This window comes from Haliotis cracherodii, unplaced genomic scaffold (assembly GCF_022045235.1).
Source record: "Haliotis cracherodii isolate W230 unplaced genomic scaffold, xgHalCrac1.p SCAF_7, whole genome shotgun sequence".
NCBI lineage: Eukaryota > Metazoa > Mollusca > Gastropoda > Lepetellida > Haliotidae > Haliotis > Haliotis cracherodii.
In genome coordinates this window covers 40485311-40499321 of record NW_027266330.1, presented here as the reverse complement: position 1 = coordinate 40499321, position 14011 = coordinate 40485311, and the positions used below count along the sequence as shown (strand labels likewise).

Sequence of the window (14011 nt, the reverse complement as noted above, 5' to 3'; positions counted from 1 at the left end):
ATCTGAATGATTATAGGTCATATGTTGTTTATTGGCATTGTGTGGCAAATGACAACGGACTTTTCTTAATTCAACATGTCTACCTTTTTAAGTGGTGATCCCAAGCAAACTTTGAGTCGTATATTTTGAAACCTCCTTTCTGGTTCCACGCAGGCAAAGTTTCAGTATCAGACATCTACATACTTATTATTAGTAGGGGCCATTTTGTTCCTTGGTGTGTTATGTTGTCACATACATTTCTATGTGACACTTAGACTTGCCACTCCTGCTTGGTCTACCACGCCCTAAAGTGTCAGTGAAAGTAAGATGGTGAATAAGGAAATAAAATAAGATTCATTCCTTCATCTCGTGTAGACTTCAGTTTAAATATATCGGCAACATGGTATTATACTACCACGGACCTATATATAGATGCGTGAAACAACAAATGCGGGTCAACTTTCGAACCTCAGTTCTCAGCCGGATGTGATATCCTTCCGCTCTTCAGTTCACCACACGTGACACACACCATGTCGACATTATAGGTCACGTGGATATAGTTCACTTCACGTGAGGTCCGATCTACTGTCCCGCGTATGTGTGAGAGCATATTCCGAATGCGTAATTCATTCTCAGTGTGAAATGAACAAATATGAGAGACTACCCATATTCTCAAGCGTTTATTCTAAAAAGTGTCCTACAGGGACAAAAAGAAATGTGAATATAGAATATATAGTCAAAAATATACTAAACAGATACTGATATCAACATGTACTCTGGAGTAATACTGCACTTAGTTGGAAACTTGGAGAATTTAAGGGAGGGAGAATTTGCAAACAATGTAAAAGTCATTTAGATACAGATGGAATATTTACATGTCATTTAGATACAGATGGAATATTTACATGTCATTAAGATACAGATGGAATACTTACATGTCATTAAGATACAGATGGAATATTTGCATGTCATTTAGATACAGATGGAATATTTACATGTCATTTAGATACAGATAGAATACTTACATGTCATTTAGATACAGATGGAATATTTGCATGTCATTTAGATACAGATGGAATATTTACATGTCATTAAGATACAGATGGAATATTTACATGTCATTAAGATACAGATAGAATATTTACATGTCATTTAGATACAGATGGAATATTTACATGTCATTAAGATCCAGATGGAATAATTGCATGTCATTTAGATGACACCCCACCCCACCCCACCCCACCCCCACCCCCACCCCCCGAACACCCAACAAGTACACCTTAAGAGATCTTACACCTCAACTACATGTATCACAGATGTGCCCTGGACACCCAACAAGTACACCTTAAGAGATCTTACCCCTGAACACCCGACAAGTACACCTTAAGAGATCTTACACCTCAACTACATGTATCACAGATGTGCCCTGAACACCCAACAAGTACACCTTAAGAGATCTTACCCCTGAACACCCGACAAGTACACCTTAAGAGATCTTACACCTCAACTACATGTATCACAGATGTGCCCTGAACACCCAACAAGTACACCTTAAGAGATCTTACCCCTGAACACCCGACAAGTACACCTTAAGAGATCTTACACCTCAACTACATGTATCACAGATGTGCCCTGAACACCCAACAAGTACACCTTAAGAGATCTTACCCCTGAACACCCGACAAGTACACTTCAGGAAATACTTGACACGTACATGTATCCCAAGCATATGAACCAATGGTGGCATGAAATAGTGACAATGTCTTTGAATTCCTGGGCCTCTAGAAGAAAACTCTCGGCTTTTTCAGTCAATCCAACTGCACCTCCATCTCCTTTCATGTGGCCATTGAATTGTTCATGTGTCTGACCTTGTGCCACACCAGAGAATGTCTGTTTAGTCTTGTGTGTCACTAATCCACCGGAACAATATTTGTGGTACAGCGGTGCGTGGGTTCTACTGTAAGAGGGATACATCTGTGAAATGCAAGCCATTAATATAATAAGCGATGCTGCAAACTTTGGGAAACCTGCTTTTTGAATTGCACACAATAGACACAATATGCAAAGTTCTAGTTCGAGAACAAGGGGCCAGTAGTGAAACGGGCTGAGCAGCTTACTTCGGTGCACATCAGTTTCTGAAAGGATCATCTGTGTTCGCTTCTGTTTTCTTATATAGCACATATGCCTGATGTTGTAGCAGGGTGGGTACACATGATGAAGAAATCAGCAAATCTGCCTGAGGCATTTCCAGCAGCACAGATTGCAGTTTTCCATCTACTTCCTTCGGAACAGTTTCTGAGAATCCTGAAAGCAACTATTTCAATATGCAAATCTACAAAACATGATAAGGAATATTTCTCAGATCTGCCTTACGGAATACAGATCTCGCTTGAAATGAATGATTTTGTTTACCAAAAGCTAATAAAAAAGCATTACTTGGAATTGTTTTAAAGCCAAATGTGATTGAAATGATTGCAATGAACAAATGATACTGATATTGTGGACAAACATTAGACATTTTATTAAGATTAAGTCATTTGGGCGGCCATCTTAGATTTTCCTCGCCACCAGTGGGCGCTGCATATAAGATTGGAATTATATACAACATTGTTGCAATTAATTGTTCCATAAATTACAAAAGTTGACAAAATAAGTATAAATATATATTGAATATATATTGACATTAAAGAGATTTTAACCATTTTGGAGACCATCTTGGATTTTCGACCACCAGGCGGCGCTGCTGAGGTGGATCCATATCCAGAAATGTATGGAATGCTTCAATGTATAAGTGTGCCAAGTCCGTCACCACCACACCCCTGTCCTTCGCCACCACATCCCTGTCCGTCACCACCACATCCCTGTCCGTCACCACCATACCCCTGTCCCTCACCACCATACCCCTGTCCGTCACCACCACACCCCTGTCCGTCACCACCACATCCCTGTCCGTCACCACCATACCCCTGTCCCTCACCACCATACCCCTGTCCGTCACCACCACACCCCTGTCCCTCACCACCACATCCCTGTCCGTCACCACCACATCCCTGTCCGTCACCACCACATCCCTGTCCGTCACCACCACATCCCTGTCCGTCACCACCACATCCCTGTCCGTCACCACCACATCCCTGTCCGTCACCACCATACCCCTGTCCCTCACCACCATACCCCTGTCCGTCGCCACCACACCCCTGTCCGTCACCACCATACCCCTGTCCGTCACCACCACCCCCCTGTCCCTCACCACCACATCCCTGTCCGTCACCACCACCCCCCTGTCCGTCACCACCATACCCCTGTCCGTCACCACCACCCCCCTGTCCCTCACCACCACATCCCTGTCCGTCACCACCACACCCCTGTCCGTCACCACCATACCCCTGTCCGTCACCACCATACCCCTGTCCCTCACCACCACATCCCTGTCCGTCACCACCACCCCCCTGTCCGTCACCACCATACCCCTGTCCGTCACCACCACATCCCTGTCCCTCACCACCACACCCCTGTCCGTCACCACCACACCCCTGTCCCTCACCACCATACCCCTGTCCGTCACCACCATACCCCTGTCCCTCACCACCATACCCCTGTCCGTCACCACCACACCCCTGTCCGTCACCACCATACCCCTGTCCGTCACCACCACACCCCTGTCCCTCACCACCACACCCCTGTCCGTCACCACCACACCCCTGTCCCTCACCACCATACCCCTGTCCGTCACCACCACACCCCTGTCCGTCACCACCATACCCCTGTCCGTCACCACCACACCCCTGTCCCTCACCACCACATCCCTGTCCGTCACCACCACACCCCTGTCCGTCACCACCATACCCCTGTCCGTCACCACCACACCCCTGTCCGTCAATTTTGATGGTGGTGACTGACAGGGATGTGGTGGTGGCGGACAGGGATGTGGTGGTGACGGACAGGGGTGTGGTGGTGACGGACAGGGATGTGGTGGTGACGGACAGGGATGTGGTGGTGACGGACAGGGGTATGGTGGTGACGGACAGGGGTATGGTGGTGAGGGACAGGGGTGTGGTGGTGACGGACAGGGGTATGGTGGTGACGGACAGGGGTATGGTGGTGACTGACAGGGATGTGGTGGTGACGGACAGGGTTGTGGTGGTGACGGACAGGGGTGTGGTGGTGACGGACAGGGGTGTGATAATGACGGACAGGGGTGTGGTAGTGACGGACAGGGATGTGGTGGTGACGGACAGGGGTGTGGTGGTGACGGACAGGGGTGTGGTGGTGACGGAGAGGGATGTGGTGGCGACGGACAGGGGTGTGGTGGCGACGGACAGGGGTGTGGTGGCAACGGACAGGGGTGTGGTGGCGACGGACAGGGGTATGGTGGCGACGGACAGGGGTATGCTGGTGACAGACAAGGGTGTGTTGGCGGGGACCTCATTTGGTGGCCTTGTCTCCTGTCGCGACTTGGATCATATTCCATTCCTACTGTACAAGGTAAGGATCTTCCTTCAAGAAGTTCTGCTGAGGTTCTGACAGTCCCTGAAGAAGTCCTTGTGTCTTTTCTAAAATTATCATACGTTATAATGAAATGAAGCCGAGTTCGTGGCATTACTCCTTTGATCATCCATATATGTATTGCATAATGACATTCCTTGTCCGTTGTTCATGCCCTAGCGTGTTACTCCTGTTTTACAGATCTCCATCTTTGGAATAAGCTGCTCACAGTGATGGAATGTGCACTTTCAAAAGAAAACATTTTTGAAAGCTGCTTAGGTAAAATTGATGGAATAATTTCAGTTTAAGTTTATAAAGGTATGTGACACCAGCTGCCTGTAGAGGGCAAAGGTTATGTACAAATATATATTATAATGTGATATTGTTCCTCCAGGTACACGAAGGCACGTTGCTCATCCAGGTCGAATGTACTCTCATAGTGTGATTTGAATTGAAATATAAGTTTATAGTGAGGATGTTGCTAACTTTGAATTTACCTAAACAATAATTTAACCTGAACTTCTTTCGCCATATCGAGCGCGGTATATGCATGTGTGACTGGACATCGGAAAGTATTCCAATTTCCCAATAAACCCAATGACCCAGGGTACCCGGATGGTCCTGGAATGTCCATCTGAACTTTCAGATACCATATCCCATGCTTTAACCTATACGTACAGATTTCTTTGATAGGCATTTAGAACTTTCAGATACCATGTCCCATGCTTTAACCTATATGTACAGATTTCTTCGATAGGCATTTAGAACTTTCAGATACCATGTCCCATGCTTTAACCTATACGTACACATTTCTTTGATAGGCATTTAGAACATTCAGATACCATGTCCCATGCTTTAACCTATGCGTACAGATTTCTTTGATAGGCATTTAGAACTTTTAGATATCACGTCCCATGCTTTAACCTATACGTACAGATTTCTTTGATAGGCATTTAGAAGTTTGGGAAGTAGGGAGAGTCACAGCCCTCACCACCAACCTCAAAGACTTCAAGATCAGGAAACTACAAGAAGCCATCATCATCAAAAGACTCCAGCCGTCAATCAACCGTGACCAAGGCTTTACATATCCCGGTGTACCATCAACTCATCAAAGACCCCAAAGACCCCAATCAGCCATAATCCTGGTGTTTATATTACTGGCTTTATCCTTTGTTTTATGTCACTGACTTCACCGATGATTATCACTACCCTTGTGTGTACATAACAGGCTTCTCTACTCCAGTATAACAATATCTATACTCTACTGTATAAACATTGCCTCCTACTTGTATATATACTTACCAACTGCACCCTGTATATATATATCCTCAGTCCCACCCTCTTCAATATAATGATAAACGATCTATTCGAGGGCCTATCCCCTAAAGTAAACACATCAAAATTCGCGGATGATGGAGCCATCTGGTTCCGCACTAAAAGCATGAAAATGGTCTAAAATTTACTCAAAAAATCTCTTAATAAAATACAACAATGGGCTGACAAATGGGGCTTCTCCCTTAACTCAGAAAAAACAACAGGAATAGTATTCAAACATAGAAACATGAAACCCGCCTCCCCAATCCTCCAGCTAAACAATCAAACAATCAAATTTCAAAAACAAACCAAATTCTTAGGATTTATTTTCGATGAACATCTCACCTTGGATGCTCACATCCAAAACCTAACAGCTAAATGCAGTAAAGACCTAAACACTGGGGAGCCTCCAAAGATACCCTCCTCTCTCTCTACATATCACTAATTAGATCAAAACTAGACTACGGCTGCGCCATATACAAGACCCTAAACAACTCTCCATCTAAAAAACTTGACTCAATACAATATGAGGCTCTCAAACTAATTACACGCACCCAACATGGCACCTCCTACACCTCACTTCAGGCCTTAACAGGAGAAATGCCACTAAGTCTACGCAGGGAACAGCTAAGCTTAAATTTCTGGGCCGCGTCCCAATCAAATCCTCTCATCTAAAACTTAATAAACCAAAACATCAGCCCCAAAAACCAAGCTCTAGCTCGTAAACACCCCTTACTTACCCCAATATTCCAAAGAATAATAAACTACCTCAATGAACACCAAATTAAAAATCTTAAACAAAACTGCAAACAATCAAATATCTTCACCCCTAAACTTAAAATACCCAAAATAGACACAACACTAGCTAGCCAAATAAATAAACAAACCGACCCAAACATAGCTAAAACTACCACACTAGCATACATACACGAAAATTGGCCAAAATGGTGTCACATTTACACGGACGGATCCTCAGATCCAACCTCCAAACACACAGGTTTCGGAGTCCATACCACACAACCAACTAAAACCACACAATCCTTCCGACTCCCAAACAACCAATCAATATTCACGGCAGAACTAATGGGCATGGCCTCAGCCCTCCATAATCAAGAATCCAAAAAAACACAAAAAAATCCTAATACTTACCGACTCCCTAAGTGGACTGCAAGCCCTCCAAAACAAAAATACCAAAAAACGACCTAAATTAATAAATCAAATACTTAAAAGCTCCAACGACCTAACTAAGGCAGGCAAACAAATAACCTTCTTGTGGATACCCGCCCACGTAGGAATATACGGTAATGAAAACGCCGATAAAGCAGCTAAACTATCCCTCAAAATCCCAGAAATAAGCTTAAACTTACCCATCTCAAAATCAGAAATTAAAAGTGTAAACAAGTAAAAAATCACCAAAAAATGGCATAACCTATATCTAAACTCAAATAGCCAAATCAAAAAAGTGCTCAGCAAACCACTAACCAAACCCAAAATTCTCCATCCATCAAAACAAATCGACAGAGTAATCACTAAACTCCAAACAGGACACACCAACCTAAATAACCATCTAAAAAAAATTAAAAAACACACTACAGGTAACTGCCCACACTGCAAACAACTAGAAACCCCAGAACACGCACTCATCCACTGCACACACTACCTAACACATCGAACCGCATTACAAACCACCCTCAATCTAAACAAGGCTCTCACTATAGAAGCAATACTAAACCCACAAAATAAACTAGAAAACTTCAAGGCCTTAGGCGTATTCTTAATAAAAACGGAACTAATAAAACGCATCTAAAAACACAATAACCTACCAAATCAAAATCAAATAAACAAACAAACATCCACCATACCCAGCTCCCTTAGTTCTCCTCCCCAACCCCATCGGCATCTATTCCAAATCTCAAAATTCCAAAATTCTATATAAGCAACCCCTAAACCCCCCTCTTGGGTTGCACAGACTACTTTCGCCCCTTTCGGAAACACATTAAATGGCCTGGCCGGGCCCGTGTGCGAAATACGCATCAGTCAGAAAGCGCACGTTAAATCTCCAAACTAAGTAAGTAAGTAAGTACCCTGTATATGACTTGCTTGATAACGGTGCTAGAACCTACACCGAAACGTCGCTCTTACTTGTAATAAAGAAGTTGTTCATCCATAAATTCTTTTCCTTACTTATACGTACAGAGTCGCCTCCCTTTGACCACTACTGGCTGTCAATTTTATTGTCAACCATCCTGATCAGCCTGCGCGTTGGTCTAATTGCTTGAAAATGGAAATATCTATACGGGCCTCGTATGAACATGTGTATGTGCTAATGTAGGAAGCTGTTCACTGGGAGCCTGCTGACCTAGAGACCTAAAATATGTGCAGTATGTATGGTGAAGTTGCATTTACACGTGTATCTGGGATATTTACACGAGGGAAAGTAAGTTAAGCATATTTTCGGTATCGCAATCATAAAATAGCATGCTTATGAAAGAAAAACAATTAGATTTACAGTCTTAACATGTATTATTGGATATAAAAAATGAATAAATCTAATAAGCTCCCCATGTGAGGAGCTAAGTTAGGCATTTTACGACGCTTCAATCATTACTGAAACAACCACCCGATGAACGTGAACAGAGTAGGTTTGTGAAGGTGGCATCAGTCTTTCCATACAGACGCAATGACTTAGTGAAAAGATGCGCATTCGATCAAAAACAAATTTGGTCGTTGTGGTATTATTCTGGCTTCGTGGATCCTTTACCCTAACACAACTCTGAAAATTAAATTTCAACAGTAAAACACGTAAACCTCCAACAAGATTGGCATATATTGAGATCGGTTGAACTTTCAGGCACTAGATCTCTTTGATAATGTCGAAATCAGGATGGGCCTAATATTCTATTATATCTGCTATGTATGTGAAGCCCCGAATGCCCAGTCGTCTCTTCGGCCGCAATTAGAGGCGAGAGTTGCGTCACTTATGAAACCTATGACCGTGGGTTCGCGTCCACGGTTTGTCGTGATTATATATCAGTTTTTTTTGTGAGTTTTGTCAGCACCATATTCGTGCTCGTGGTTTAGAGGTACTTTCATAGGTGACTTAGTGACCAGTGTGTCTGTGAAATCCCGTATGCTACGGTGCACAAAGTGGTTCGAGCTTCACAAATCAAATTCTTTTATTTTATAAAAAGTTAAATTGACTGTACGTTCCACCTTTTAAAAAACAATACTGTTGAATATATGTATCGTTTAACACAACGTCTTTTACCATGTTACATCAGCTGTAGTATGTGCTCACAGTGGGTGTTCGGATTGCAGTGAAAAACATCACTATGAACAGAAGAGAGCTTACGCCGGCCCTGCTACAAGTGATCGAGCGTTAGCTACCTACAATCGTGGACATTATATTCCTTGATATGTCACAAACCGGGGTATAACTGCATTCCTGTTCCAATTTGCAGTGATTTCAATAAGATTTTGTAAAGGGTTTGGTTGCAAGAGTCCTTGGGAAAAGCACTCGTCATATCTACTTGAATGGCGCACTTAATGTTTCAATATGATATAGGACAGTGAATAAAGCGAGTTTTGATACTACTACTTTAACTGTTTATGATAATCATCAAAAGACACCTTCGTGAGATATCAGTGCTTTACTGACTATACTATCCGTCATGAGTTGAGTGCAATACCGGGGGTCATGTGATATGTTAGCAATACCGGGGATCATGTGATATGTTAGCAATACCGGGGGTCATGTGATGTGTTAGCAATACCGGGGATCATGTGATGTGTTAGCAATACCGGGGGTCATGTGATGTGTTAGCAATACTGGGGGTCATGTGATGTGTTAGCAATACCGGGGATCATGTGATATGTTAGCAATACCGGGGGTCATGTGATATGTTAGCGATACCGTGGGTCATATGATATGTTAGCAATACCGGGGGTCATGTGATATGTTAGCAATACCGGGGGTCATGTGATATGTTAGCAATACCGGGGGTCATGTGATATGTTAGCAATACCGGGGGTCATGTGATATGTTAGCAAATACTGGGGGTCATGTGATATGTTAGCAATACCGGGGGTCATGTGATATGTTAGCAATACCGGGGGTCATGTGATATGTTAGCAATACCAGGGGTCATGTGATATGTTAGTAATACTGGGGATCATGTGATGTGTTAGTTTTACCGGGGGTCATATGATGTGTTAACAATACCGGGGCCATGTGGTATGTTAGTAATATCTGGGGTCATGTGATATGTTAGCAATACCGGGGATCATGTGATATGTTAGCAATACCGGGGGTCATGTGATATGTAAGCAATACCGGGGGCCATGTGATATGTTAGTAATACCGGGGATCATGTTTGAGTTTGGACCTACAAGAAAAGGAATACTTTATAAGTTGGTTGTGGCATTATCGATATCTAATGCATAATATTCTATTCAACATAACACATGCAGTTTTTCACACTTTTGCGTAATCTTTGTAATTAAAATAGTAACCTCTGTACTCCGCCCAACTTTGAGATGCAGTTCTCACACTGAACCTCCACACTGGTATCCCCTGTGAGCTGTTATCGGGTGAGTGGGTGAGTGAGTGAGTGAGTGTCTATCTGTATTATTTAAGTGAAAACAAATTTGGAGGTCTATAAGCTTGAACACACAACATAAGGTTCGCACGAGCAGGTACATATTGAACCAGTAACTCAACCACTTGGCCACACGGGACATGGTAGAAGTATACAGCCTTCGAAATGAATGTTAAAAAGATAGAAAAGTAATTTTCTGTATTTGCAGAATACACATTTGAAGTTTCAAAATGACAATTTTATATGTAGAGTTTAATCTTATTGTTCTACCACATCCTTCCATTCCAAGACAGGTCATGTCGGGGCTATGTGTTGTTTAGTATACTGTGACTTTAACAAACCTGTATGTAGATAATGATTGTGACTGACGGATGTATGTCATGTATATTTGGAGCGTTATGTTCATACGATGAAGGTGCAATGATAGATGATTTAGGTTGTGACTTATTGAATAATTTACCTTGCACGAGGGGTAAATATTAACATCCCTGGTGAAAGCTAAGACAAGTTCGATATGACATTGTATTTGATTCATTCTGGTGTAGTGTTGCTTCCCTGAACCATTTCAAAATGTTCCTTGGATTTTACGTGGGTTCATTTAAAATAGTTTCGGGAAAATATCACCCCTGAGGAATGCACACCCAACATTTATAGATTAGCTTTTCTTCTTTTGCACTGTTTTGGGGACTCGGTGTGAAAAATAGGATTAAAATGCAAATATTTCCTTTCATTTTCACGTTTATGGAACACGAAAAACGTATGGATGAATTTACTATGACTATTGAACCACTTTACCAGTATATTAAACTTTAGATCAATTATTACTTTATCGAAGAAAATATTAAGGCTAGTGTCTGGGATATGGGTTATAAGGTTTCATCCATCCTTTCAAAAAACAAATTTGACGAAACTGGAATCATTTTGTACAAAACAAAGAAGACATTGTTGCGGCTGCTGGCCACTAGACACATAACGCGACATCCTCCCGTCCAGCGAGTGTGCTGAAACTGTGGCCGGTGACTGAAGCGGACGTAGAAGTTACCTGTTCACACTGTGTCTGTTGAACACTCAAGTGTAAAAATATCGTCAAACAACAGCTTTTTCCATCTTATTGTTCTCTGTATTGTACAAGAAGAGTTTACAATTCCCATGATAATAGTTTTATCGTGAAATGATGTTGAGGTTGTCCAGCTCAACTACAACTTGTAAAAAGTATTCAAATAGCGTTTATTTGTTATCACGGCACACAGGAATGGTATGAAAAACATTTTAAACACCCATCCAAATAATTTCACAGTCTGGTTGGACAAAGCGCTTTCGTGGCAAAGCAAGAAAGCGTTACTACCCTTTATCTGCCGACAGATGGCGTGATTTTAAGTAAGGGAATATGGTTTTACACCGCTTTTAGCAATTTTCCAGCAATATCACGCAGGGGACACTAGAAATGGGCTTCACACACTGTACCCATGTCGGGGATCGAACCCGGGTCTACGACGTGACGAGCGAACGCTTTAACCACGAGGCTACCCGACCGCGCCGTGATTTTAAGTGATCCCCCAGTGTGAGCAGACGTTTAGAAGCGTCCAAACCACGTTGACGCCATCTGTATGAGTAGTGGAAGTACGTTTATAAAAATATAAAAGAAATGTTATTCTGCTGTAAGGAATATATATATTTTAATGTGTCTGTTTTGAGAAAACGTGAGATGATGTCCAAAACATTTATGCGCTTACAAAACATGTTGGCATCATGTATCATGCGGCGGTTCGAGTTATGTGTTATTTAAATATCAAGTGGTACTGTCACTGGAGCCAAAGGAGCCCAACTCTTCAACCAACTTACAAGAAGAGAAGTTAGACAAACAAGCTTCATCTCGGGGAATTTCAAACAATTATCTTTGTATATTGTTAACCAAACTCTTTTTTCCGAACCAGACGATGACACACAGATGAACATTGTGTTTTTTCTGACCAGAAGCCATACCTACTTAGGTGAGAAGTCAGCTTTGGCACCGACAGATAATTTTACATCTCTCAACTTCGGGCCTGAATAGAATCCCATGTCAGTTATTGAAAGTGCCTGAGAAAAGTTTCTCCACTCATAGATTGCCAGTACGTCTATATTTGCCAAGACTACTACCTTATCGAGGTCAATGTTAATGACTTGCGAATGTTGAGTTTACAGGAAAAAATGGTGAGGAAAACTTCGAACCTACTAGGGACGTATTTCGACGTGGTGCAGTCGGACATACATTTCCGGGTCGACTTCTGTTTGGAGGCATGATGTGTACAGCTCGGAGCCCTGAATTTGTATGAAGACTGGCTACAACGAGCTCGGTATCCATAGGAGTCGGGCCAGGACGGGCCAGGACGCGAATATACATGCACTTTGGACGACATGAGGACGTACTGCGAACGAGTTGGTCGGGTTAAGAATTAGTTAGAACTGGCTTGGGCGTATTGTGAACGAGGTAGAACGAGGTTGAACTGGTTAAGAACGGGTTGAGAAGGGCTACGGACGTGCTCGGACTGCTTCGAAACTGGATACAAACGGACTGCAGACTGGCCAAGAACGAGATAAGAACGAGATAGACGTATTGAGGACTGCTTATGAACAAACTAGCATCGTATCTTCACCAAACTACGCGTTCTTCCGTGATCCCAGCCCGTTCTAGTATTTGTAGGGTAGGACGGGATAGAACTACTTTGGTGTGATGGTAGCATTACGGGTGAACTGACCTAGAGCAACATCCAATGCCGTATTGCCACCAGACAAGCCAGATTCAGAGCCTGAAACACCTCATGCAGTATTGCCACCAGACAAGCCAGATTTAGAGCCTGGAACACCCTATGCAGTATTGCCACCAGACAAGCCAGATTTAGAGCCTGGAACACCCTATGGAGTATTGCCACCAGACAAGCCAGATTCAGAGCCCGGAACACCCTATGCAGTATTGCCACCAGACAAGCCAGATTCAGAGCCTGGAACACCCTATGCAATATTGGCACCAGTCAAGCCAGATTTAGAGCCTGGAACACCCTATGCAGTATTGTTATCAGACAAGCCAGATTCTGAGCCTGGAACATCAGATGCAGTCTTGCAAGCAGACAAGCCAGATTTAGTGCCTGTAACACCCTATGCAGTATTGTTATCAGACAAGCCATATTCTGAGCCTGGAACATCAGATGCAGTCTTGCTATCAGACAAGCCATATTCTGAGCCTGGAACATCAGATGCAGTCTTGCCAGCAGATAAGCCAGATTTAGAGCCTGGAACACCCTATGCAGTATTGTTATCAGACAAGCCATATTCTGAGCCTGGAACATCCCATGCAGTATTGCTACCAGCCAAGCCAGATTTTTCTTGGGTTCTTTAACACCGTGGAGCTGCTCGAGGTGCAGCAGACATGTCTGTCAAGTTCTGGCACGCCCATCCCAAATGTGGGTTTATCATTAGCCTACTCATACACCACACATCCTGCCGTCAGTGGCTGGTTGATATGTAGTTATTGGAGGCAGGTGTATAGGTCTTATAATATACAGCAGCCATTGGAGGTGTTGGGAACACTCCAGGACCAAGCCGTACTGCCTAAGTAGATTGAATGCGCTCGAACTACCCTTGTCAAAATTAACCCA

The 14011-nt window shown here is 43.1% G+C and overlaps 1 protein-coding gene across 1 annotated transcript; it reads left to right on the top strand.

The window, feature by feature from the left end:
* The first annotated feature begins 12687 nt into the window (after positions 1 to 12687).
* Positions 12688 to 13752, top strand: LOC139448889 (uncharacterized). Its single transcript, XM_071230407.1, has 2 exons — positions 12688 to 12712; positions 13148 to 13752. The coding sequence occupies exons 1-2, from the start codon at positions 12688 to 12690 to the stop codon at positions 13750 to 13752; spliced, it is 630 nt and encodes a 209-aa protein (XP_071086508.1).
* Positions 13753 to 14011: the final 259 nt, after the last annotated feature.